Below are 25,368 nucleotides of genomic sequence, written 5' to 3'. Positions count from 1 at the left end.
GCCTGTTGTGTACAAAGATTTTGTTTAAACTCCCTAAAAATAAATCCTAAGGCCAACTATTTAATGTTGAAGCATTGAATTGTGATCTGGATTGAGTTTAAGGCCGTGGTTCTGTTAAAGCTTCCATTGCATGAGAAAAGCGGCACCGTGCGCAGACATTCATAATTAAATGACTAAAAACAGCTATGAGATTAAACTACAGAACGTTGATAAAATTACTACAACATTCAACCAAAGGTTTTTTTAAATTATTTTAAAAGAGACCTAGCATGGTTCAAGTGAAGTGAAATAAAATCTTATACTCAGTACTTCTCCAGTTCAAGGGATGAGGTTTTGCTCCTTGGCCATCATTGCACTAGGTCAAATGTACGAAGGCGAACAGGAATGATCTTGTGACTGCATGTCAAGTATATCCCAAAATTCCCTCAATACAACAAACACTGAAGGGTTCCTCAGGCATTTAATACTAGTGTATCCAATTGTGCAGATAGTTTAAGAACCGTCTGTTACTTTACATGCAGAAAGAGGATGTAACAATACTCTTCCGCTGTGCCAGATATTCAACCCCAGAGATGCAAATGTGCATTGATGTACATTTCAAAGCCAGTGTTCAACGTGATTCCCAATCCCTTGACAAAATGAATGACAATGGGTTTTTACAGAAACAGTCATTTTTATTGACTTCACTTAAACTGCTTTTGATTCTGGGTGTTCACGATGCTGGCTTAGGACCAATCAGCGGTGGCTCCGCCCCAGTCGGAAGCCTGAGCAGTGGGAGCAGCGGACCAATCCTCGGTGGCGGGCTGGGCACTCCAGTCCTCTGCAGAACAAAATGCAGGTTTAGCAATAACACAACATGCACAGACCGGCATACTCAATTATGCTGAACGTCCTGCAACAGCTTTAAAGATCTTAAAATTCTTAGTCTCCCATCAAGTTTAGAATTTAAAAACCGCTTTGTCTCAGAACCAAATTGGAAATCTTTTATTTATTTTTATTTCACCTTTATTTCACAAGGCAAGTCATTAAGAACAAATTCTTATTTACAATGGCGGCCTGGCAAGCGACAAAAGCCACTTAAGGGAAGGGGAGGAAGGCTATTTAGGAAATCAGGCAATTTAGGATAGGATTTACTTTAGAATCTGATATGTTCAAAAGCTGAACATTGTATTGTTGTAGCTCTATTGTACTCTAGCCATTTTAAAGATCTCCATCAGTAAAAAAAGTACAATACAGTTACAATAAGCAGAGACCTTATTAGAACCAATTAACATTCTACAATAGCTTTGCAAAAGATGCAACAATCTGTCTATAGCGAACAACTGTTGGAGAACAGTTCTGGGGTTCAGTCGATGATTTTTGCGTCACTGAGGTTCTATTGTGGTACACTTCGTAAAAGAAACCATTTTTAAATAAGAAACATACCTGCAAACACTTCAGCAGCAGCTGGGGTAGCAGCCTTGGGAGGAGGAGCAGCTGAAAGAGAGAAGAGCAGTGGCATCATTTTGAAGAATTTCAATCCGTTTGATGCAGTACAGGACAAAAAAAATGAATGAAGAAAATACTATGCAGTTTTATTGCAGTTCTTCTTCATCTAGTTCTCAGTCACCATTGATTGAAATATCATTACAGCAAATTAAAGCTTTTAAAAAGCTAGCAACGCTTGCTAGCATGTTAGCTGGCTAGCAATAATACCCAGAGTAGGTTTTGAGAAAAGTCTCAAAGACAACGATATGCCTTTCCTAGCATAGAAAGGCACCTCATGGCTGAAACGAACAGTGAGAACGTAAAATCACCACATCACCCACCCCTACAAACCCTGCTGCCCGGCAGTAACCAGGCAAGTCCAGCAGAGGAGTATGATTATTCAGCAGAACACCCAAGTCCTTCCCCCCCACGCGGCTCACCTGCAGGGAACTGCTGGATGGGGACGGAGGGCACCTGGACGCCCTCGGACCAGTCGGCCACCTCGGGCTGCGCAAAGTCAGCCACGGGGGCGGTCCACTCCCCCTGGAACTCCTCCTTTCCCACGGCCTTCTCCGCCGCAGCCTGCTCCTCCTTCTCAATCTGCAGGGGGGAGGAGGAGAGGGAGCGCTTCAGTGACCATCACATTCAACTCCTCCTGAGCACACCTCCCTCCCACTGCACACAATGCCCAATTCCAATCAATATAATGACAAGAGAGGAATGTTTTGAAGTTACATTTTTAAAAACTTCATCCCCCCATTTTGTTATGTGGACAATGCAATTTTAGCCAAATTTGCATTATAAAAAAAAAAAAAAAAAGTGGCCACATTTACTACAGTCAGTATATAATAATCAAGCAGCAAGCCCAATTAACCGTACACAGTGTTCACAGCACATTGGGGAACGGTGTTGAATTACCTCCTCTGGGTCTCTGTAGAAGTACAGATCAGGCATGACCTCCCAGGGGTGCTCCCTGGAGATGGTGCCCCTCATCCTCAGAACCTCCCTGGCCAGCATCCACCACATCAGACCCACGGAGTGATGACCCTGTCGCGTTTCACACGTGCACTTTCCGTTAGAACGAACGCCGCAATCGCATGCTCACACACATCAGCGGCCACAGTGGTGCTCATACGCGAGTCTACACTCACTGCCCTCTCAAATCAATTACTAAAAAGCAAACGTAGATCAGCAAAACATTTGTGCACTACAAATTTGTACAATCATAGTTTGAAATTTCTTCGAAATAGATGGCGGCGTGACCGCTGCTTGCGACGGCCTCTCCTAGCACTACTGAGTGCGCCTTCTTTTCTTATATACATATTATTCTAGGCATATTGTCTATTTTTCATTTGCACTGTTTTGGCCTGGGAGGAACAACATTTCGTTTTTATGTATGCAAGTACACAAAAATGACAAATGAAGGAATCTTGAATTTAAACTAGAGTGGAGAATCACCTGAAAATGACCTGCACTGACACTAAGATGAGACAGAACCCTACACCTGGTGCTCACTCTTTGTTGTGGGTTATAAGGCACAATTGTCCACATGCAGTCAGCAGTGGTGCATTTGAGTTTGGGTACTAGTGACAGCACAGCCACCCCACCTTGTTGTTGCAGGGGATGGAGATGTCCACGTATCTCAGGGGAGAGTCGGTGTTGCACAGGGCGATGGTGGGGATGTTCACGTAGGAGGCCTCGGTCAGGGGCTGGTGGTCGGCCCGGGGGTCGGTGACGATCAGGAGGCGGGGCTCCCTGAAGGCGGCCTGGATCTGATTGGTGAAGGTCCCGGGGGTGAAGCGACCGGCGAAGGTGGTGGCGCCAGTGGCCGAGGCGAACTTCAGCACAGCCCTCTGGGAGGAGAGAGGGAGAGAGCTTACCATGCGTACCGCACTACGTGCTCCCCATCAACTGTGCAACTGGCAGATGGTAAATGGACTGCATTTATATAGCGCTTTTATCCAAAGCGCTTTACAATTGATGCCTCTCATTCACCAGAGCAGTTAGGGGTTAGGTGTCTTGCTCAGGGACACTTCGACACTCCCAGTGCGGGGATCGAACCGGCAACCCTCCGACTGCCAGACAAGCGCTCTTACCTCCTGAGCTACGTCGCCCCTACAGCAGAGGTGTGTAAACCGGTAAAGAATACACAAAGACAGGGAACTATGTCTGGTTTTAACTACGTACAACATCCAGCTGTGGTGAGATTTGAACGGCAGTCCGGAAAGACAAATGCAGTGCGCAGGCATGAACAAAAAAGGCAAGCTATCACGGAGTGTGGCTCAGGTCACTATCAAACCCCAGTCATAGGCTAGACGCCGTCATGGTGTTAGCGAAAACCTGGCCGGCTTGCTCTGGCACACTTCCGACACCTGCTCGCTGACCTCAACGCCAGGTTTTAACAGTGTGCGTGACATCACAGATCTGAGTTCCCCCCCGCCCTCCAGGGATGAAAGTATGATGTATGGCATACACGAGTGGTAGACCCATTTGCCTGCCTTGCGACTCTTCTGGATAGGAGCAACATTAGCAGGCTATGGGTGTAATCAGAGCACATTTCCTCAGCAGAAGGGAAATGTCCTCTATAAGTAAGAGCTCAAATATGCGCCAATGAAATTCAGAACAATGCAAAACGTTAAATTCAGAAACGTGTAGTGCAGATACTGAAAGTACAGTGCAATATTGCTCCAGCCAGTTTAAAGAAACGGCTTCCTTCTTCACGTGCAAAGCTCAGGTGAAGGCTAGTCCTGTCCCATACCTGCCCAGTGTTCCTGGACGAGATGACGCAGACATCAGCCGGGTTCTCGATGGCAACAATGGCGCGAGCTGCCAGCAGCAGCTTTTCCCACGTCTTCTTCAGGTTGATGATGTACACACCTGAGGAGAGAGAGAAAACGCCAACGTGGCGGGCATTCAGGCGTATGGTGGAGAGGTGGCTCGGGTCAAACCCCAGTCATAGGCTGTGTGATGTCATGACGACTTGATATCACAACTGGCCAGCACACACTGGGCACTAAAAAGTCAGCCCCCTGGACAAAGTGTGAAACTTCTGCCCACCCTGCAGCACTAACACACACTCACCATCACTCTTCCTCTTGTACACGTAGTGCTCCATCTGGAAGTCCAGGTTGGTCCCTCCCAGGTGGGTTCCTGCCGCCAGGAACTTGAGCACATCCTCCTCCCTCATCTGCAGCACATCCAGACCTCCGGACATCGTGACCACTTTCCCTGTGTAACGAGTAAAACGGGAGAGCTGGGGGGGGGAGACAGGGCGGGAAAGGGTCGTCAGGCAATCCGCTCAGCACAGCAGGCTGATCGGACCCGCGCATTCACACACGGGTCGGTGGGCGGCGGCAGCAGCATAGCACAACGGCTACGGAGCTCCTGAGGTTGCTGGTTCAACTCCGTGGAGGGGCTCTGCCACTGCACATGCCCCGAATGGCAAACATTGAGCATTATGAATGAACCGTATGTAAAAAGAATGGAAGCGGCGCAAGATGCTCTAGGTAAGAGCATCTACTAAATACCTTGAAATGCAGGTCCAAAACCCAGTTTCTACAGGTCATGTGTCCTCACTTACAATGCAGGCGAGTAAATTATGATGTTAGCGCCATAATTCTACTTTACATACAGCTGTAGCCTATATGCATCACCGGATTTATAAGGGACGCAAATCCCCAAATCTATCCAAACATGGCAAGTCGAGGAGTCTGGGATCTTCAAAGGGACACCATTAGAATTGTGTTACAGCCTCCAATTTATTAATTCTAAATTAAGTGTACTAACTTTGCGCCATAAATTAATATCAAATATCCTTCAATCACGTGCGCAAGCGCGAAGGCGCTAATAAAATAACTATTAGGGAAAAGGCGCGCGTACACCCCAGGCAGACGGTAATATTGATAGCCTTTATAAATTACAGCACATTAAGAAATCAAGTTTTGCGCATGCTTAGGTGAGTAAGCGCATGTGGCGTGTTCAACGTCGAATGGTTGTCCCAGCTAGCTAGCAATTTTAGTTACACGCCACACTGCTATACTTTGTATGCATACATTACACTGACGGCTATACAAGCTTGCAATTGACCAGCTAACGTTAAACTAAACGTGTGTCAGAACAGATTTCCAAACCAGTAACAGCACTTGGATGCATTCTCAAGCATCCCATTCCATTTTCAACTTGGATCGTGAACTACCAGCGTGGTACGTAGTATGTCAATGCCCTACCGCCCCGTACCGCAGCGTGTTCCAGGCTTCTGGGCCTATACCCAGTTTGCTAAATAATTGTTAGAATTAGGTCGTTATGACTTATGTTATTTGGCTGTTTCATAATACGCTATATCTACAGAGTAATATGTCGTTTTATGGTGTACTTAGGTGTCTTAAATGTCTTTAAATGACCAAATAAATTAAACGGCGACTCACCACGAGACAACACCGTATGGAGATCAGTACCACACGGAATCGAAAAAGGACCGAAGACAGGAAGTGACGTCTTTTTATATTCCACCGTCCTCCAATGGCTATCGGTTTCTATTTCAGCAAGCGCTGGCTTGTGTTGAACGTGGGAAATTTGAATCTTTATATTTATAAGTAACATTCAAAAGTTATAAAAGAAAACACAAAATACATTTTAAAAATTTAAAAATGTATTATTCGACATGATCCCTTCTTTTTATTTACAGTTCTAAGTAGTACAGGTCATGAAAATACCTTGGCGAATTTGCATTATGATGTCGCCAGTCTCGCCACAATATTTCCTTTGATAAACTGCGCATCTCAGATTTACCATATAAATTCCATGCGCTTTCGTCTTATATAAATTGTCAGTATATCAGGAAAACCCCAAAATTGTGCCCCATTTGACCCTATATAGTATTATGATTTCGTAACAAGTAGTTTAAACCAGCTTTATTGGCAGTTGAGATTTGAAACGTGCAGTATATAGCGGTAGATGGGAGAGACAGTTCCGTGCTGGTGTCATCATTCTCACTCCAGACGCTTACTTCCTCCACCGTACTTCCTCATGCAGATTGGGACGGAGCAGTCCTCAGATGACATCAGAGATAAATCCATCAACTGAGCATTCAGCAGAAGTAAATCTTGCAATCTTGCTGAAGAAAAAAATATTATTGAGTGCCACATTTTTCTCCAAACAAAATCAACCATGGTAGAGACAAATCAATTTCTCCTTTTTTCCCTTGTGTCCACCACAATTGTAATTGGGATATGCTAAAAGTGACACTGATCACACACTAGCCCCTAACATTGTATCTCACTCCAAGAGACAGTGTGTGACATCCCAGCCTGAGCAGGCCTGACTACCAAAATAGAATTGCATGTGTCCTTTGAGCACTGAACATTGTTGTACTTGTTGTACGTCGCTCTGGATAAGAGCGTCTGCTAAATGCCTGTAATGTAATGTAATGTAATGAACATTTTCTCCCCATTCACGATAGACAGAGATATGTAAGAGCAAGAAGACTTCTCAGTTTGAGTGCCGTTATTGTACCCTAGAGCTAGATGTAAAACACAGTACAATACACTGCTGCATGAATGGATTGAATGTAAAATGTACTCTGTGAGTCGCTCTGGTGTGTGTGTGTGTGTGTGTGTGTGTGTGTGTGTGTGTGTGTGTGTGTGTGTGTGTGTGTGTGTGTGTGTGTGTGTGTGTGTGTGTGTGTGTGTGTGTGTGTGTGTGTGTGTGTGTGTGTGTGTGTGTGTGTGTGTGTGTGTGTGTGTGTGTGTGTGTGTGTGTGTGTGCCCGCGACCGCGCGCGCGAAGGACGGAGTGTGGCGCAGTGGGTAAGGAACTGCGCTTGTAACCGAAAGGTCGTAGGTTCGAATCCCGGGTAAGGACACTGCCGTTGTACCCTTGAGCAAGGTACTTAACCTGCATTGCTTCAGTATATATCCAGCTGTATAAATGGATACAATGTAAAGTGCTAAGTAAAAGTTGTGTAAGTCGCTCTGGATAAGAGCGTCTGCTAAATGCCTATAATGTAATGTAATGTAATGAAGGGCATGCTCATCAGGTCAGCCTGGGACACAGCAACCGTGCAAGAGATAGTGGGTGTCTACATACAATTAAATATAGGGATACTGACATTCGTCTATGTCATTTACTTTTTTATCCCAAGACACCTTTTAGTGATCCTCATTCACATGTTTATCTCAAAATACGTTATCCTCACTACAGACCGCATCTATTGCTCAACAGATAAAGTGGAGAGAGTTTTAAAAAGCGGACAGATAAAACGCTGGCATTGCGTCACAAGGCTGAAGATCATTTTACAGTTGAGTTCTTTCTCTCAGCACCTTCGCATTGTGGCCACTAGATGTCACTCTATGACAATTGCGGTGTGGACACGCTGTTGCTCAGACCGTCGGACAGGGGACCATATTAAGACAACGGAATGGCAAGACCATATTAAGACAATGCGGAGACGTTGACTGCTCGGTTAGACTGTCCTCTGTTTTGCAACTTTGTTTGCCGAGAGATACCGAGTTCAGATCAGGAGAAAACTACGTGGACACAATGACTGTGCAAAGTGTACCAATAGAGGACAGGGGGTAGGGGTACAGAAAAAAGTGTGATTTAAACTAAGAAGATGGAGGAGCTGAACAAGATGTTGAACACAAGTGAAAAGGGGGGAAGTATAGGGAATTGGAAGAAAGAAAAAAAAGACAGCGTGGGATGAGTAAGAGTGGGGAACTGAGGGAAATCTGCGTGGCTGGGAAGGGAATGGTCAGCCCATAACGCCCAGCGACAGTGCCAGGGTGTGATTGCGGACACACAAATGATAGGATCTCTAGGGGGGTGGCGGCTGATGAGGGGGGGGCGGGGGGGGGGGGGAGGGGAACTGCTCTCCAAATAAAGGTGACTGGATGTTCCCTTCTTTTGAATTTTATAAAAAATAATTAAAAAATAAAATAAAAGTAAAAATCATTATAATGAAAGAATAATAATAATAATAATAATAATAATAATAATAATAAATAAAGTTAAAATAATAATAATAATAATAATAATAATAATAAATAAATAAAGTTAAAATAATAATAATAACAATAATAATTTAACTTTATTTATTTATTTATTATTATTATTATTATTATTATTATTATTATTATTATCCCTCTGGGGAAACTAAATTAGTTGGTGGGTGATAATGTTCCAAAATAAATTGCTCAAAATTGTCTTTGTTGTTTCTGGGATGTCAAGCCCACCGATGTCCGAGAAGTGTGCTGGTACTGCATAACCAGCAGCCTGAGTCTAAAGTTTAGTTATGTCACAATACTTAACTATAGCTGCCCTATGGTTCAGTCTACCATACCTCTGCGGATATGTCAAACAAATGGAGTTGTAAAAGGGTATAATTAACTCAGTAAATTGCCCATTATATACCTGAATAGGCTTGTTTGAAAACACTATAAAATGTGTACTTTTTATATAAAACTAGTCATTCCTAACAGTAACTTCCCATCTACTTATTTTTCTGAATACAGAGATTGTGTCAGGAAAATTTTCTTGCTCAAAAGAAAAATATAAGTATTAATTTACACACCAAAATGCCTGAAATTCTTGGGCTTGAACAACTGGATAATTTAGGCACCAAATTAACACTCCAGTACAAAATATAGGGCTCCACACAAGCTACGACTTTAGTAATATAATAAAATTACAGTTTTGTTTATGAAGGATAAGGGCTCAGGAAAAGGTTCAGAGAACGGCACCAACACTGTCCAATTTAGAAATGATGAAGATTCCACGTCATCAGGTTCAGCAAAAGAAGACTGTGGGCTCTTTGATTTTGAAGGTGTTTAAAGAGTGGAGTGCAGAAGGTATTCAGTTTGAGTCCTATCAGAACAACTAGGCACACGTAAACTGAGCAAAGTAAAATTTCGTATTGGTTTTCATACATGCACGCACAGAACACCATGACTAGATGAACTCTATTCCTGTTTTTAATATAATTAAATATGAATATAACAGGAAATTTCTACATCTGAAAGGTGCAATATTCAAAAAGTAATCCATGGCTGTACGTCAAGTATCCGGCCTGCTCTGTCTAGAAGTCTGTTGTCAGTCTAGTGAAGGAAGGCAAGTTAATAACTGTCAGATCCCCACTGGCAGCCATCTCAAAAGATGCTGACATCTCTTTCTTCACAAAGCTCATTCTTTCACCTTTTTTTTCCACCTCACACCACTAATTAGCCCTCCCCTCCTAGCACTCTTATCTTCATCACTCAGATACACAGTGGGGTCCTTTAGTGTCAAAGAATGCAGGTATGAGAAGGTTCACATGTTATGGCCTGAGTCGTGTACAGCATCATCAGTGGAACAGACACATCACAAAGCTTTTTTTAAACAGACATTTATTTTTGAAAAAAGACACGATCGATCGCGTTCCGTCCCGACTGGAGAAAAAATAGAAAATGTACATCACTGAAGTCACTGAACGGTTACTGCAGAGGCCACGGCGGCGGGCTGCTCTCGACTCGCGGGTGTCAGCTCGGTCTCTGTCAGCGTCGCCCTCGCCATCCCCCGCTTCACTCCTCTCTGTGGGAGGGGCCAGCAGCCAGGCTGCCCTGCGCTGTGCCTGATGTTGGGGTGAGTTACATGGTGTACATCACACAACGTCCTCAGGCACGGTCTGTCACTCTCCGTCGTGCCAAAAACACAGCATGTGGGACAGCGAGAGCACTGGGCGGTCTAAACACACAATATGTACACGGTTGCCATGACTGCTACACATACAAAAAAGGAAAAAGAAAAAGAAAAAACACAAACTTGGCAAAATAAGACTAACAAGTAAAGAAAAATAAAAACACAAGACATTCATCACCACAAATCACTTTGGATGTACTGGTGGAAGTACCACAGTAAAATGCCTTATGTTATCTTTTCTTTTTTTTAAAAATGAAAAGTTAGATCTATTCACTTTGACACAAAACTGTCAGAGCGCTGGCTCACCCACAGACAGAAACCAACCACAGTGACAATGATAAAAATACTGTTAAAGACACCGATTCACAATACTTTCTCAAGAAGGCAAATGTACAGTTAAAAGGTACAGCATGGTGTGGCATATTAAAGTATAGCACAGCACACACAGGAAAGGCAAAAAAGACACCTGCTCCACAGTGTCAGACACTCCAGATTTCCCCAGACGAAATGGCCCTGGCACGAGCTGAATGAACGTTTATTTGCCCTATTCTAAAGTGCATTTGCAGATACGGAGCTCGACAGATGGCACATGACATGAGACACACACACACACACACACACACACACACACACACACACACACGTTTTTTTCCTGGCTCCTCCGTTGCGCTTTCGGTGTGTATCACGGGACCGACCGTGCAGCCGGACAGACCCCGGGGCCATCACAACCGCTGCACACACCCAGCAGCACAGCCGCGGACATCGCCCAACAGCACGCTACACACCTACAGCCTGGAGCGACTCAGCGGCGGCCACGTCTCCTCGGGTCACAGTTGATCCCCTTCGTATGTGAATCCGGTCCGCACAGCACGGCAAACTACACACACGCTCACCCCAGTCCAATCCCAGAATAGCCTGTAGCACACTTCACTCGGTTCCGCGTAGCATAGGATTAAACAGTAGCGCGTGCCTACAGTCAATTAGTGCAATAGAATCAATTAAGTCGGTCCAGTACGAACTGAACTCAAGTCAAAATGTGTTGTGATTGTCTGTGCTTTAACGGTCATCACCCTGTCAGCTGTAAAAAATCAAGCAGCGTTTGAATCAGTCCGAGCGTCCGTCCACCAGCGATTGAGTCTGTACCGTTCACTCAGACCTCTGTGCGTCAGTACGATGAGATTTTATTATGTTAATGGCACAATAATTCCCTTATTTTTTGAGGGTCTGTCGGTCAGTTGACGGTCAGTCGCTGAAGCAGCGGCCGCTATCTGACCGTTGAACCTGTGCGTTTTTTTTAAGAGTCTGTGGCACTGTGTCTGTTGGCCATAAGCAGGCCTCTCAGCAGCCATTGCCAGCTCACTCTACACGTCTCCCTGTCAGATAGGGAAATATTCACAGCCATTCAGGAATGTTACCTTAGGACAGGGTTAACACTTAAGACTGTTAAAAGAGCAATACATACCTTACACTCACACAAATGCGTGCTCGCACATGCGCGCACATGAATACACACACACTCGCACACACACATACACACACAGTCTCTCTATCCATCTCTCTTGACAGTCAATCCTCTGCCCACCCCCACATACACTTAAATCCTTCCTCCCTCAAATTCAAAATTTGCATGATAAAATATCATATTAAACCGCTTTCCTCCCTGCCCACCCCAGGCCACTGTCTACAGCACACATACGTACTCCCCCTCCTCGCTCACTTTCCCCGGCCACCCTCTCTAAAATACACCACCACCACCACCCCCCACCGTCCATCTCTCCATCCGTTTCTTCTTCACGACTTTAAGCCCATCCTGGCCATTAGCTGCTCATACACGGTCCAGGCCATGGCAGCCATCAGCGTCCTGCGCAGAGACCGCGGCACCGCCCCCCGGAAGAAGCCCTTCAGCCCCTGCTCCTGAGAGAGAGAGAGAGAGAGAGAGAGAGAGAGGGGGGGGGGTGTGGGTGAGGAGGGGAGAGGGGGAGAGAGAGGGAGGGGGGGGAGACAGAGAGAGAGGGGGGAGAGAGGGAGAGAGAGGGACAGAGGGAGAGAGGGGGAGAGACAGAGAGAGAGGGGGGGGAGAGAGAGACAGAGAGAGGGAGAGAGAAGAGAGACGATGGAAAGTGAAAGCAGTGTCAATTATAACTGAGCATAAGGACCGTCTTTAACCCTGTCCGATGTGCACAGCCATTACAGTGTAGCCAGTCAGCTAAAATTAATTTCAATGACAAAAAGCGTGCAGAGTTGTTCTGTAACAGCCTATAGACCCAAAACATCAGAACCCTCCCACCGCGCGGGGCCTTACCCTGTAGATGCAGCACACGGCGTCCCCAGTGCTCCGGTACAGGTGAGGGCTCACTTGCACCTGCGTCTTCACAACGTCCGCAGGCTGCGTGACCAGGGAGGCCAAGACCCCCGCCATCACGCCGCAGCTGAAATTCAGCAGGGGGACATAGACCGAGGAGGTCGCTTCTGAAAGACAGCCACCAGCCACCAGACACAGTTAACAAGGCAGCCCAAAACCCTGCTGCTAACGCTAACACAGCACATCACACACTGCGCAGCCCAAAACCCTGCTGCTAACGCTAACACAGCACATCGCACACTGCGCAGCCCAAAACCCCGCTGCTAACGCTAACACAGCACATCGCACACTGCGCAGCCCAAAACCCCGCTGCTAACGCTAACACAGCACATCACACACTGCGCAGCCCAAAACCCTGCTGCTAACACAGCACATCACACACTGCGCAGCCCAAAACCCCGCTGCTAACGCTAACGCTAACACAGCACATCACACACTGCGCAGCCCAAAACCCTGCCGCTAACGCTAACACAGCACATCACACACTGCGCAGCCCAAAACCCTGCTGCTAACGCTAACACAGCACATCACACACTGCGCAGCCCAAAACCCTGCTGCTAACGCTAACACAGCACATCACACACTGCGCAGCCCAAAACCCCGCTGCTAACGCTAACACAGCACATCACACACTGCGCAGCCCAAAACCCCGCTGCTAACGCTAACACAGCTCATCATAGCTGAGGGAACGTGTGGGGGGAAAAAATGTAAAATTACAGTGATCAGAAATAAAACACCAAAATCTGCCGCAGATTTCACACAAAAATACAGCACTGCACAGCACAGCTACTACTTCTGTGGGCTGTTCGGACATGACTGAGCTTAAACCAGCACTTTCTTGGTCTGATTATACAACATGAGATACACATGTACCCTACAATTAGGTATAGAATATGACAGACCGTACAGTTAGGTATAGAATATCACATACACATGTACTCTACAGTTGGGTATAGAATATGACAGACACATGTACCCTACAGTTGGGTATAGAATATGACAGACACATGTACCCTACAGTTGGGTATAGAATATGGCACACACATGTACCCTACAGCTGGGTATAGATTGACATGTACCTTACAGTTGGGTATAGAATATGACAGACACATGTACCCTACAGTTGGGTGTGGGAGAATGTGGCAAACTGACCCTGAGGCAGGGACCTCTTGGCCTGGCTGTAGAACATGACGTAGATGCCGGAGAAGGGTGCGTCTCTTAGCAACGTGGCGGTGAGGCCGGAGAACAGAGCCCTGGGTCCCTCCGTCATGTACACACTGCGCAGAGCCCCCAGCACAGTCACGTAGTTATACCTGCCACTCTGAAACACAGCATCACAGGACATCACACACTGCATCCCAACAGCACTGCGCCATGTAACTCACACACTGCATCCCAACACTGCGCCATGTAACTCACACACTGCATCCCAACACTGCACCATGTAACTCACACACTGCATCCCAACAGCACTGCGCCATGTAATTCACACACTGCATCCCAGCACAGTCCCGTAGTTATACCTGCCACTCTGGAACACAGCAACACAGGACATCACACACTGCATCCCAAGAGCACTGCGCCATGTAACTCACACACTGCATCCCAACACTGTGCCATGTAACTCACACACTGCATCCCAACAGCACTGTGCCATGTAACTCACACACTGCATCCCAACAACACTGTGCCATATAACTCACACACTGCATCCCAACAACACTGCGCCATGTAACTCACACACTGCATCCCAAGAGCACTGTGCCATGCAACTCACACACTGCATCCCAAGAGCACTGTGCCATGCAACTCACACACTGCATCCCAACACTGCGCCATGTAACTCACACACTGCATCCCAACAGCACTGCGCCATGTAACTCACACACTGCATCCCAACACTGCGCCATGTAACTCACACACTGAATCCCAACACTGCACCATGTAACTCACACACTGCATCCCAACACTGCACCATGTAACTCACACACTGCATCCCAACAACACTGCGCCATGCAACTCACACACTGCATCCCAACACTGCGCCATGCAACTCACACACTGCATCCCAACACTGCGCCATGTAACTCACACACTGCATCCCAACACTGCACCATGTAACTCACACACTGCATCCCAACAACTCCCCACCATGTAACTCACACACTGCATCCCAACACTGCACCATTTAACTCACACACTGCATCCCAACACTGCGCCATGTAACTCACACACTGCATCCCAACACTGCACCATGTAACGCACACACTGCATCCCAACAGCACTGCACCATGCAACTCATACACTGCATCCCAACACTGCACCATGTAATTCACACACTGCATCCCAACACTGCACCATGTAACGCACACACTGCATCCCAACAGCACTGCACCATGCAACTCACACACTGTATCCCAACACTGCACCATGTAATGCACACACTGCATCCCAACACTGCACCATGTAATGCACACACTGCATCCCAACACTGCACCATGTAACTCACATACTGCATCCCAACAAGTCCCCACCATGTAACTCACCTCAACAATTCCACACCATGCAACTCACACACTGGATCCCGCTCACTCTCATTGCAGTCATTCCCCAGCACATGGGATAGTGCGACTCTGACTCTGCAATACACTAAATACCACAGAACCTGTACCCAACATCCACTCGGGGGCTCCCAAACACTGAGATATAAGCCAGTCCAGTACACAGCCCCATTCACACCAGGCCCAACTCAGAGAACCCACAGTGATGTCACTGGCCATCGTGCGACGCTCTCTCTTCCTGTTCCTACGGTAACCGTACTGTGACAGCCCGCAGCCCTTCTGCCTATTCGTTCCATCTCATGTCGGCTAATTATGAAACATTACCGTCGAAGAGTTCAATTAGTCTGCTTTTTTATTACTGGATTTATTGTTGCCAAATGTTCACGCTACAGCGATTTTCACATCAAACACTCTCGCCAAAAATAAGAATTTTCTGGATGTTGACATTTGAAACTGTGTCAGCTGCCCATTTTAATTTTTCCTGGTTCATCTGACCTTCCACGTATTCACCTCCCCTCTGGTCCCCACTGAGGCTGGTGAAGCAGGAGTTCACTGAACATACAGTGGCATTAATCTGATAACAGGCATCCGCAATAACATCGATATCATCCCAGATTCTGTGATAAATTACTCTCAGCAAATACGTGCAGTCTTTGGTGAAGGCCATGCTGAACAAAAAAAGCAACATGGACGGTAGGTGGGGGAGTGGTCATATGATGTTCTTTACTGCTGTACACAGATGTAGGCTATTGCCCAACATCACACTCTTCTTTTCATCAAACATGCCGGGTTTAAACTATTTTACAACAAACAAACTTACTACTGTGGACCTATTCTCTAATGGCAAATGCCTGTAGTTCCCCCACCTGCTTCCTCACCAAGCCAGACCTTCATATCGTGGCAGCAGCATTCAACATCAAAAGCATGTGACTGAAGTGCAGCTACCGCACCTCCCTGTCAGCCTCCACGTTCCTAGTGTTCGGATCCCCTTTCGCTTTCACAGCCGTCAAGAGCACGCACGCAATACTAAACCAATACTCTCTATTAACCCATTTAAGCCCGCGGGCAACTAAATTTGCCGAAGTCTCTACCACTCTACCACTTTTTCCATCTGTGAATTATTTTTTTTTTGTGTGTACAAATGATTATATGTAAGAAATCTCTGGGGGAAAAAAATCTGGACATTAACGGGTTAACTGTCTGGCTGTATCACCCCCCTCTGACATCAGGAGAATGAAGGACGGCCTCTGGCACGGCTGGGAGGCGTTCAGCGTCAGGCTTTTTATTTTACACGGCGTCTAAAAACGTATAATAATAAGCAATAAACCGCCATTTTGTATGCCCACCGGCTGACAGGGCACGGACAGGGCGCCCGCCAGCCTGTCCCTCGGCCCGGCCGGAGGAGGGGGGTGGGAGGGGGCGCCGCTCACCTCGAAGCGCGTCTTGATGACGGTGACGGGCAGCATGCAGACCCCCGCCACCGTCCTGGCGCCGGCGCCCAGCAGGACGGCCTCCAGCGCGCTGGGCCCGCGCTCCAGGAAGAAGTGCTGCTTGAGCGAGTAGAAGGTGCTGAAGTAGATGCCCACGCCGGGGATGCAGCGCATGAAGGACTGGAGGGGACAGAGACAGGCGGGGAACGCGCTCGTTACACGGTGCTTCACATCACATTACAATGCTGCCATAGCAGACGCTCTTATCCAGAGCGACTCACACAACTTTCACATAGCATTTTACACTGCATCCAGTTATACAGCTGGATATATATACTGAAGCAGTGCAGGTTAAGCACCTTGCTGAAGGGTACAGCGGCAGTTTCCTACCTGGGAATCGAACTAGTGACCTTCAGGTTACAAGACCAGTTCTTTACCCATTACACTACACTGCCGCCCCACTACATATAATGCCCTTGTGCTGGGAGAGAGGCAGCAGGACTCACTGACACCCATCTGTTACCAGCACAAATGCCCCATACTTTAACACTTACAGCATATTCCTGTTGATTTGCTGGAGCCTCATCAGGGTTAAATGACCTGCTAAATGTACTGCTCTGTGGCCAATAGCAAAGCAGCGTGGTTCACTGATGGGGGCAGTGTGGTGTAGCGCGGAAATCCCCAAACCCTTTTCACCAAAGGGGCCATTTGCAACATTGAAATACGTCAGACTGCGTTGAGCGCTATGGCTACTTTGCCTGAGTAGGAAAGCCGTTCCACCCGTTTGTGTATGAAGTAAAATGGCCTCCTGCTTCAGCTCTTCCTTGCCCGTTCAGCTCACACACTTGTGTTCACCCTGTGTATGTGTGTGTGTGTGTGTGTGTGTGTGAACGGGGCGGCAGAGTGGTATAATGGGTAAGGAACTGGTCACAGGTTCCATTCCTGTGTAGGAAACTGTCGTTGTGCCCTTGAGCAAGGTGCTTGACCTGCACTGCTTCAGTGTATATCCAACTGTATTAATGGATGCAGTGTAAATGATACGTAAAAAATTGTGTAAGTCGCTCTGGATAAGAGCGTCTGCTAAATGCCTGTAATGTAAAATGTAATGTCAACTTGCACTCAGATTCATTACTTCGCTGTGTGTGCTGTCAGAGAGGTACCTTTTCAGCACTAGCTTCATGCCACAAAAGCTAAAAGTTGTGGAAGGACAGTAAAATGGAACAGTGCTGAGGGAACCACCAAGCTCGCAAGCAGTTAGCGTACCTAGCGGGACACTACAGCACAGAGGCAATACAGAACCTGTCCTGAGTCAGAACAGCACCCGGCTGTATAAATGGGTAATACATATGCTCTGAAGTAATGCTGGATACAGCAAACACAGAACGCAGCGTGATATAACGCTCTGATAACCCCAATTCATAGTGTCTAGAGCAATTCCGTTGTTTTTTTGCTAATACGTACTATGGCGTCCGACTCTGTAAGAAACTGATAAGGCAGGCGACTGAAAACAGCACGCGTGAGACGGCCTTGGAAAGCCCTGTTAAACAGACGGGAAGAGAATACGCACCGGCGAGACTCCCTTCCACAGTCCCAGCAGCCTCTCTGTCCGCACGACGCTGAGAAACACCGTCACCATCCCCACCTTCGGCGAGCTGAGAGGGAGAGAGAGAGCGGTGTAAATACATACACAAACACACACACAAACTACACACACTATGCACACACAAACACACACACACTACATACACACACACACACACATACACAATACATACACTACATACACACACACACAAACACACACTACAAACACACATACGACACGCACACTATATACACATACACACACACTACATACAATACACAACATCCACACACACACACACACTACATACACACACTACACACTACACACACTATACACACACACACACTATATACACACACACACACACACACACAATACATACACTACACACACACACACACACACTACAAACACACATACGACACGCACACTATATACACAAACTACATACACACACACACAATACATACACTACACACACACAAACACACACTACAAACACACATACGACACACTATATACACATACACACACACTACATACAATACACAACATCCACACACACACACTGCGTACACATACACACACAAACAGACACACACTACATATACACACACTCATACATACACTACACACACACACACACAAGCATGCCACATCAGCACTACTGCAGCCACTGAGGCGGTGGGCAAAAGGTGATTACAGCCAAGACCCTCCACTGTTAGATAAACGCACACTGTACCGAGGGAGAGAGGGGGGTCAGAGATTAACTAGCACACATTAGCCAAGCGCACAGGCAGATAAGTTTCAGGAGTCTACGCTGCTACACCGGAACATCGCGTTAAGGGTCCCCCCGCTGTGTTCCACCGTGTAAGGTCCATAAATACAGGATCAGCCTGTGCCCTGTGCTCGACCGATAAGATTAGACTGCGCAGTCTGTGCTCTGTGCTCGACCGATAAGATTAGACTGCGCAGTCTGTGCCCTGTGCTCGACCGATAAGACTAGACTGCGCAGTCTGTGACGCTCCAGCTGTGCAGACTATGTGGGATCTTTTGTCGGATGAGCCTCTATAATGTGTAGGGCAGTGAATGACCAGTGGGTAATATAGTGTGTTTGATGTGCATCACAAGGTCCCTGGGTTGTAATGTGTGCTGGACTGTAAAGGATCAGTGGGTGCAGCGTGTTGTGCTTGGCAGTGCAGGATCAGTCTGTGACCTGTTGAACGAGTGTGTGTGCTGTTGGAGGAGTGTGTGTGCTGTTGAACGAGTGTGTGTGCTGTTGGAGGAGTGTGTGTGCTGTTGGGTGAGTGTGTGTGCTGTCGGAGGAGTGTGTGTGCTGTCGGAGGAGTGTGTGTGCTGTCAGAGGAGTGTGTGTGCTGTCAGAGGAGTGTGTGTGCTGTCAGAGGAGTGTGTGTGCTGTTGGAGGAGTGTGTGTGCTGTTGGAGGAGTGTGTGTGCTGTTGGAGGAGTGTGTGTGCTGTTGGAGGAGTGTGTGTGCTGTTGGGCGAGTGTGTGTGCTGTCGGAGGAGTGTGTGTGCTGTCGGAGGAGTGTGTGTGCTGTTGGGCGAGTGTGTGTGCTGTTGGGCGAGTGTTTGTGCTGTCGGAGGAGTGTGTGTGCTGTCGGAGGAGTGTGTGTGCTGTTGGGCGAGTGTGTGTGCTGTCGGAGGAGTGTGTGTGCTGTCGGAGGAGTGTTTGTGCTGTCGGAGGAGTGTGTGTGCTGTCGGAGGAGTGTGTGTGCTGTTGGGCGAGTGTGTGTGCTGTCCGAGGAGTGTGTGTGCTGTCGGAGGAGTGTGTGTGCTGTTGGAGGAGTGTGTGTGCTGTTGGAGGAGTGTGCGTGCTGTCGGAGGAGTGTGCGTGCTGTTGGAGGAGTGTGTGTGCTGTTGGAGGAGTGTGCGTGCTGTTGGAGGAGTGCGCACCCTGCTGGTGGGCGAGTGTGTGTGCTGTTGGGTGAGTGTGTGTGCTGTTGGAGGAGTGTGTGTGCTGTTGGGTGAGTGTGTGTGCTGTCGGAGGAGTGCGCACCCTGCTGGTGGGCGGGTGTGTGTGCTGTCGGAGGAGTGTGCACCCTGCTGGTGGGCGGGTGTGTGTGCTGTCGGAGGAGTGCGCACCCTGCTGGTGGGCGGGTGCGAGCGCAGCTGGCGGGCGGGCGGCTCACCCCGGGTGCATGCTGTTCTGCAGGGTCTGCAGCCGGGTCTTGACCAGGTCCAGGGGCTGGAAGAGCAGGGTGGAGCAGGTCCCGCTGAGGGAGCCGCACATGAAGGCCTTGAGAGCGGGGTGTGCCTGGGGGGGAGGGGGGGAGAGGGGGGGGAGAGCGCTTAACGCCGCGTTCCTAACGCCGCGGTCGCAGCGCGCAGGGGCGCCGTCCGCCGCGCGCGGCCCTCGTGTGTGCGCTCAGCGCGTTTCCGCACGCCAAACTGCGCGTGGGGAGAGACGCGAGGCAGAGCGACAGACACAGGTCAACGCGCGAGCAGGAAAAACAAACAAACATCGTCTTCGCCGCGCGCGAGCCAAGACTAGAAAATGCACGCCTACACCACACCACACCAAACCACACCATACCACACACATAACAGCACCACACCACACCACACCATACCACACACATAACAGCACCACACCACACCACACCATACCACACACATAACAGCACCACACCACACCATACCACACACATAACAGCACCACACCACACCAAACCACACCATACCACACACATAACAGCACCACACCACACCACACCATACCACACACATAATAGCACCACACCACACCACACCATACCACACACATAACAGCACCACACCACACCACACCATACCACACACATAACAGCACCACACCATACCACACACATAATAGCACCACACCACACCACACCACAGCACACACATAACAACAGCACAGCTGAGACGCAGGCAAGCGTGCCTGCGTGCATAAGCACACACACACACACACACACACAGGCAGTGCACATGATGTAGATGCATAAGGACAGCCTACACAGACACAGAAAGGAACTGTCAGACTGAATCACACTGCTTCAGACATTATTATTTCCATGCTCGGCAGACAAATCAAAACAAATAGTGTGTGACAAACACACAGCTACACACACACACACAAACAAACACGCAACTAAGCCCTAAATATAGATATGCAAGGACACATACTGAGACAGCACAACAATTTGTACATGTATACGTTTCTTCAAAAACACACGTTAAACCTCATCACAAAACCTGCACACAGTGACATCATAAAATGGTAGCGACACAACCTAACACACAACACTGTCTCACCGCCCTACCTTCCCTCCGCCGGCAGATTTGGCTTGTGAATCTTGTTTCTCTTGCATCTCTCCCTCTTTTACTCTCTCCCTCTCTCTGTGCTGCTATGAACAGCATATCAGAGTGTAAGCCTCCATCTCTCTCACCCTCTCTCCACTCTCTCTTTCTCTCTCTCACCCTCTCTCCACTCTCTCTTTCTCTCTCTCACCCTCTCTCCACTCTCTCTTTCTCTCTCACCCTCTCTCCACTCTCTTTCTCTCTCTCACACAATGCCTAACTCTTCCCCCCCTCCCTCCCAACCCGCATCAGCTTAATCCAGGGGCTTTCGTTTCTCTCTCTCTCTCTCTCTCTCTCTGACACACACACACTCACTCACTCACAAACACACACACACACACACACTCCACTGTGCTCTCCCCCTCCAGATTGCTCCCTGCCAGCTTGATTCTTTTTAAAATGCCATGAGTCACACGGTAGCTGCTTGACTGTGTGTCTGCCTCTGTGTGTGCATGTGTGTGTGTGTGTGTGTGAGAGAGAGAGAGAGAGAGAGAGAGAGAGAGAGAGAGAGAGTGGCTTAGATATATGCAGTGAAAGTGACAGAAAATGCATTTCTGTATGAAACAAAATGTCACACTATCTTCGCAAAGCAGATTGTGCAAAGCCAGGTAATATTAAATGGCACAGAGTAACCCTTATCTCCAGTGCAATATACGATACAAAGGCTCTTCCCATACCTTGGACTTGAACCCGTGACCACATCTCTCTCCTTCTCGATCAATCTCTCTAGCCCCCCTCTCATAGCCCCACCCTTCAACTGAAGGCCTCAGTAACAGCCAATTGCCAGCCATCCCTTGTTAGAGCTGACCAATAGCAAACTGGGAATAATGGGGTAGCTCTACCCTTCTTGGCTTGTCTCTGTGGATTTAAGGTGGTATGGCGGAGTTGACCCATTTCATGCAGACAGAAACACAGCTTTAAATCACAATAGCTGGATACACTGAGAAGATCCTAAAACACTTTAGAGTATTCCAGAAGCGCATCAACTCCACTGAAAAATAATCTACCCAAACGATGCTAATTCAGTTGACAGAAACATTGCCAGCATTGCATGAGATGACCAAGCACATCACACTGAGCTACATGAACACTTGGCAGGAGCTCATGGCTAGGATTTTTCAAACAGGGTCATGACAGTGTATGACCCACAAAGGATTTAGGCCTAAGTGAGTCACTGATGACACCAAAACCCCAGTTTTCCATGGTACAGCTCAAACCAAGCAGGCTTACTTGGTGACTTTGTTTTGATATTTGGTGACTTCCACAAACTTCCCGGTCATGTTCAGCCATCTCAGTGAAGTTAATTTGCCGACAAACCGGGGGAGGGGGCTTATGGGTGGAGCAAGAAAACTTCATTGTGAAGTTACACCTGGCAGCACTACAAAATCTAGGACATAAACATGGAGGAGATGACACAAGAACTGCCAACAACTGCCAGCAAGGCTGAACTGTTTTTATAATATCCTTCGTTGATAAGCAGTGACTTTGAGCTTTCCTAGTGTGCTCCATTTCTCAGTGCGTTAATCTTTTCAAGAATATGTTCGCTTCAGACAGCAAGACCACAAGCAGTCGTCTGGATGCGGAAAGAAGTGTTCAGATATGTTGTACCTTGCTCAAGGGTACAACAACAACAGTTCCTACCCCAGGAATCGAACCAATGACCTTTCGGTTACAAGCCCAGTTCCTTACCCGCTATGCTACACTGCTGCCCCAAATTACCACAAATGGTGTACGACCCTGTATAGGAATGTTCACAGGAAACTTTCACAGGAATAAAAATATTTCACCTGAATCTCCCTTTTAGTGTGGTATTTCACAGCCAGGTGAATTCCAAACTAGCACAAACATCGTTTTTTCTAATAATGCCCTGGTATGAATAAGTTTTCACAAGCAATATATTTTTAACCAGCTGTTCATAATAATGTTCTCTGTACCAATCTATACCTCTAATGGGTCGTAACTCAAAACACTTATACTCACCACAACTAGCTCCATATTCTTCCAAAGCTACTGTACGATCCTGGGGAACTGGTCTGCAGTGTGTATCGCTGACTTGCTTTCTTACGCTTCGTTGTGAAGGACAATCTTCACGCTTGTCCTAAACAAGCAACAATGAATACAACTTAAATCTTTAGCATGCCTGTATACTACAAGCATTTTTGCATGTAGTGATATCTCTCATGTGTTATCAAAAAGCTGCTTCAAAATAAATGTTGTATATTAGTATATACACCATTGTAATTTATTTCCTAAATTGGCCACTGCTGTTTGATAATGCAGCATGCAACATATAAGTGATGTTCCATCAGATTTCAGAAACATTATAATCAAAGAATCGCACAGTCACAAACATGTTTCCGCTCATGTAACAATAACTAAACATAAGTTGGAACTACATTACCAATCTAAGATAACTCTGCAGGAACTGAGGATCCTCAGCCAACCTTGGTGGAAATTCCAGCTTGGTCCCAGTCTGGTTTTAAGCTGGTCCAGCTGGTTTTAAGCTGGTTTGGACAAGGTCAAACTGGCAAGATGGTTTAAATGGCAACCACACTGGCAAGACTATGTCCAGCTGGTGGGCCAGCCTGGTACAGACAACAGACCATCACCAAATTCCAGATGGTGTCTTGCTGGGGCACAAGCTGTTTCCAACAAGATTCCATCTTAGAGAGGTAGCTGGAATTTTCACCAGGGAAGAGCTTTGTGGACAGACCGGAAAGGTTCAGGTGTAAGATCACAAATATGTGGTTGAAGGTTCTGAACTGAACATTCTAATGCTGATAAAACAATCATTTCTGAGCAATAACGTTCTAGGACAATGACTGCTTAGAATGTTGAAAAAATACATTCCAAAAAACTACTCTTCAAAGGGTTAATTACACCGTCATATTCGCAACGTTAGAGCAGCACTTACCCGGTTCCTTTGCCACCGTCCTAAGGGCCAAATATGTATGGGACAAACATTTTGACGGTAGCTAATAAAATAAGCTAACGCTAATATTCAAATATGAATCGGATATAAACAGCAAGCGTTATTTTCTGTGATAAACCTGAAATTAGTAAGCTAAATAATGAACGGTGAATTAAAATACTTTTTCTGTTAAAGTAGTTACTGTAACTGTTCTGTAACGTGATAGCTAAATAACTTAAACGCGTTATCGTTGAATCCTTCTGGTCCAACTCTGCTAAGTTACGAAAAAAGCAAAAGATGCTAGCTAGCTTCTAACTAAACCTCACGATTCTGCTTGTCAGATTTACCAAGATAACCAACTAACGGCAAAATTGGAAACAGATCGATAGGAATGGATGATATTGACTTCGATCCTAGTTTGCTCTAACTACCAAACAAAAAAAACTGTTATATGAAGTGGCTTGCTAAACATGAAGTATTAAAGGTACTTATGTCTCACAAGGATGACGCAATTTCACAACGTTTGACAGCTACTTGTCAAACCGCATGGTCAACCCGTATGTAGCACCGTATGTATGTAACTGTCTAGATATCTTGCAACCAACTTCTACTGCTATAACGTTAAGCTAAATCTACTGTCGAAAAAACCCTTCTTTCTCTTCAAAGGGAGGAGTAATTGGTCCCTAATTTATCCAACGAGATCTGTTTGTCTGCTTTGTCTTTTTTCGCTCTCCCGGTGTTTTTATCTGTCGCGTAAAGTGAGATGTTGGACCCTAGCTACGGTTTGATTCCTGAATCCGCAGTGCAGGCTAGGTAGTTGCATCGGTCACTTAAAGGGGTGCGTTGTGCGTAGTCCCACCCCTTTCTCTGTACCAGTCAACACAACGACCGGTTTCGAGCCGGTTTCAGCTTGATTTTGCAATGTTACTGCAAACCACTTGGAACAAGCTGGAGGGGGGGAAGCGAGGCTTAGCGAGGGGATTTTCTATTTCAGGTTCTTAGAGCCCTCTGCTGACAAAACGCCGTTATTAGTAGGAGAC

At 47.0% G+C, this 25,368-nt stretch overlaps 2 protein-coding genes, 1 long non-coding RNA gene and 1 other non-coding gene across 7 annotated transcripts; 1 reads left to right on the top strand and 3 right to left on the bottom strand.

Annotated features, from left to right (window-relative positions):
- Positions 1-653: 653 nt before the first annotated feature.
- rpsa (ribosomal protein SA) lies at positions 654-6,005 on the bottom strand. Its single transcript, XM_035399121.1, has 8 exons — positions 5,892-6,005; positions 4,549-4,720; positions 4,226-4,344; positions 3,075-3,320; positions 2,386-2,514; positions 1,908-2,067; positions 1,426-1,476; positions 654-820 (listed from the first exon to the last, which is right to left on the bottom strand). The coding sequence occupies exons 2-8, from the start codon at positions 4,679-4,681 to the stop codon at positions 726-728; spliced, it is 933 nt and encodes a 310-aa protein (XP_035255012.1). The 5' UTR covers positions 4,682-4,720; positions 5,892-6,005; the 3' UTR covers positions 654-725.
- Positions 3,741-3,880, bottom strand: LOC118221960. The gene has a single exon (XR_004764224.1). It is a non-coding gene; the product is annotated as a small nucleolar RNA SNORA62/SNORA6 family (small nucleolar RNA).
- Positions 5,342-6,634, top strand: LOC118217262. Its single transcript, XR_004763150.1, has 3 exons — positions 5,342-5,422; positions 5,588-5,669; positions 6,499-6,634. It is a non-coding gene; the product is annotated as an uncharacterized LOC118217262 (long non-coding RNA).
- A 3,623-nt stretch (positions 6,635-10,257) lies between these two features.
- On the bottom strand, positions 10,258-25,181 carry slc25a38b (solute carrier family 25 member 38b). 4 transcript variants are annotated; one of them, XM_035407406.1, is made up of 9 exons: positions 24,332-25,181; positions 23,398-23,515; positions 21,381-21,464; positions 20,229-20,353; positions 18,057-18,141; positions 16,490-16,669; positions 13,651-13,819; positions 12,439-12,605; positions 10,258-12,050 (listed from the first exon to the last, which is right to left on the bottom strand). In XM_035407406.1, the coding sequence occupies exons 2-9, from the start codon at positions 23,410-23,412 to the stop codon at positions 11,928-11,930; spliced, it is 948 nt and encodes a 315-aa protein (XP_035263297.1). In that variant the 5' UTR covers positions 23,413-23,515; positions 24,332-25,181; the 3' UTR covers positions 10,258-11,927. The 4 variants fall into 4 exon arrangements, with proteins under 4 accessions (XP_035263297.1, XP_035263298.1, XP_035263295.1 ...); XM_035407407.1 differs by lacking the exon at positions 21,381-21,464 and having other exon boundaries at positions 24,332-25,180; XM_035407404.1 differs by lacking the exons at positions 23,398-23,515; positions 24,332-25,181 and adding an exon at positions 22,095-22,714.
- Between the last annotated feature and the right edge of the window lie 187 nt (positions 25,182-25,368).

Source organism: Anguilla anguilla, chromosome 2 (genome assembly GCF_013347855.1).
Source record: "Anguilla anguilla isolate fAngAng1 chromosome 2, fAngAng1.pri, whole genome shotgun sequence".
Taxonomy (NCBI): Eukaryota; Metazoa; Chordata; class Actinopteri; order Anguilliformes; family Anguillidae; genus Anguilla; species Anguilla anguilla.
This window is presented reverse-complemented; position numbering and strand designations above follow the sequence as displayed.

Coding starts and splice junctions, on each gene's coding strand:
- rpsa (XM_035399121.1), bottom strand. CDS start 4,681: ATGTCCGGAGGTCTGGATGTGCTGCAGATGAGGGAGGAGGATGTGCTC. Junction 3,321..4,225: donor CGTCCAGGAACACTGGGCAG/GTATGGGACAGG, acceptor CTCTCCTCCCAG/AGGGCTGTGCTGAAGTTCGC. Junction 2,068..2,385: donor TCTACAGAGACCCAGAGGAG/GTAATTCAACAC, acceptor TCCCCCCTGCAG/ATTGAGAAGGAGGAGCAGGC.
- slc25a38b (XM_035407404.1), bottom strand. CDS start 22,208: ATGGCTGGCAATTGGCTGTTACTGAGGCCTTCAGTTGAAGGGTGGGGC. Junction 21,465..22,094: donor GTCACGGGTTCAAGTCCAAG/GTATGGGAAGAG, acceptor TGCTGTTCATAG/CAGCACAGAGAGAGGGAGAG. Junction 13,820..16,489: donor TCATCAAGACGCGCTTCGAG/GTGAGCGGCGCC, acceptor GCTGTGTTTCAG/AGTGGCAGGTATAACTACGT.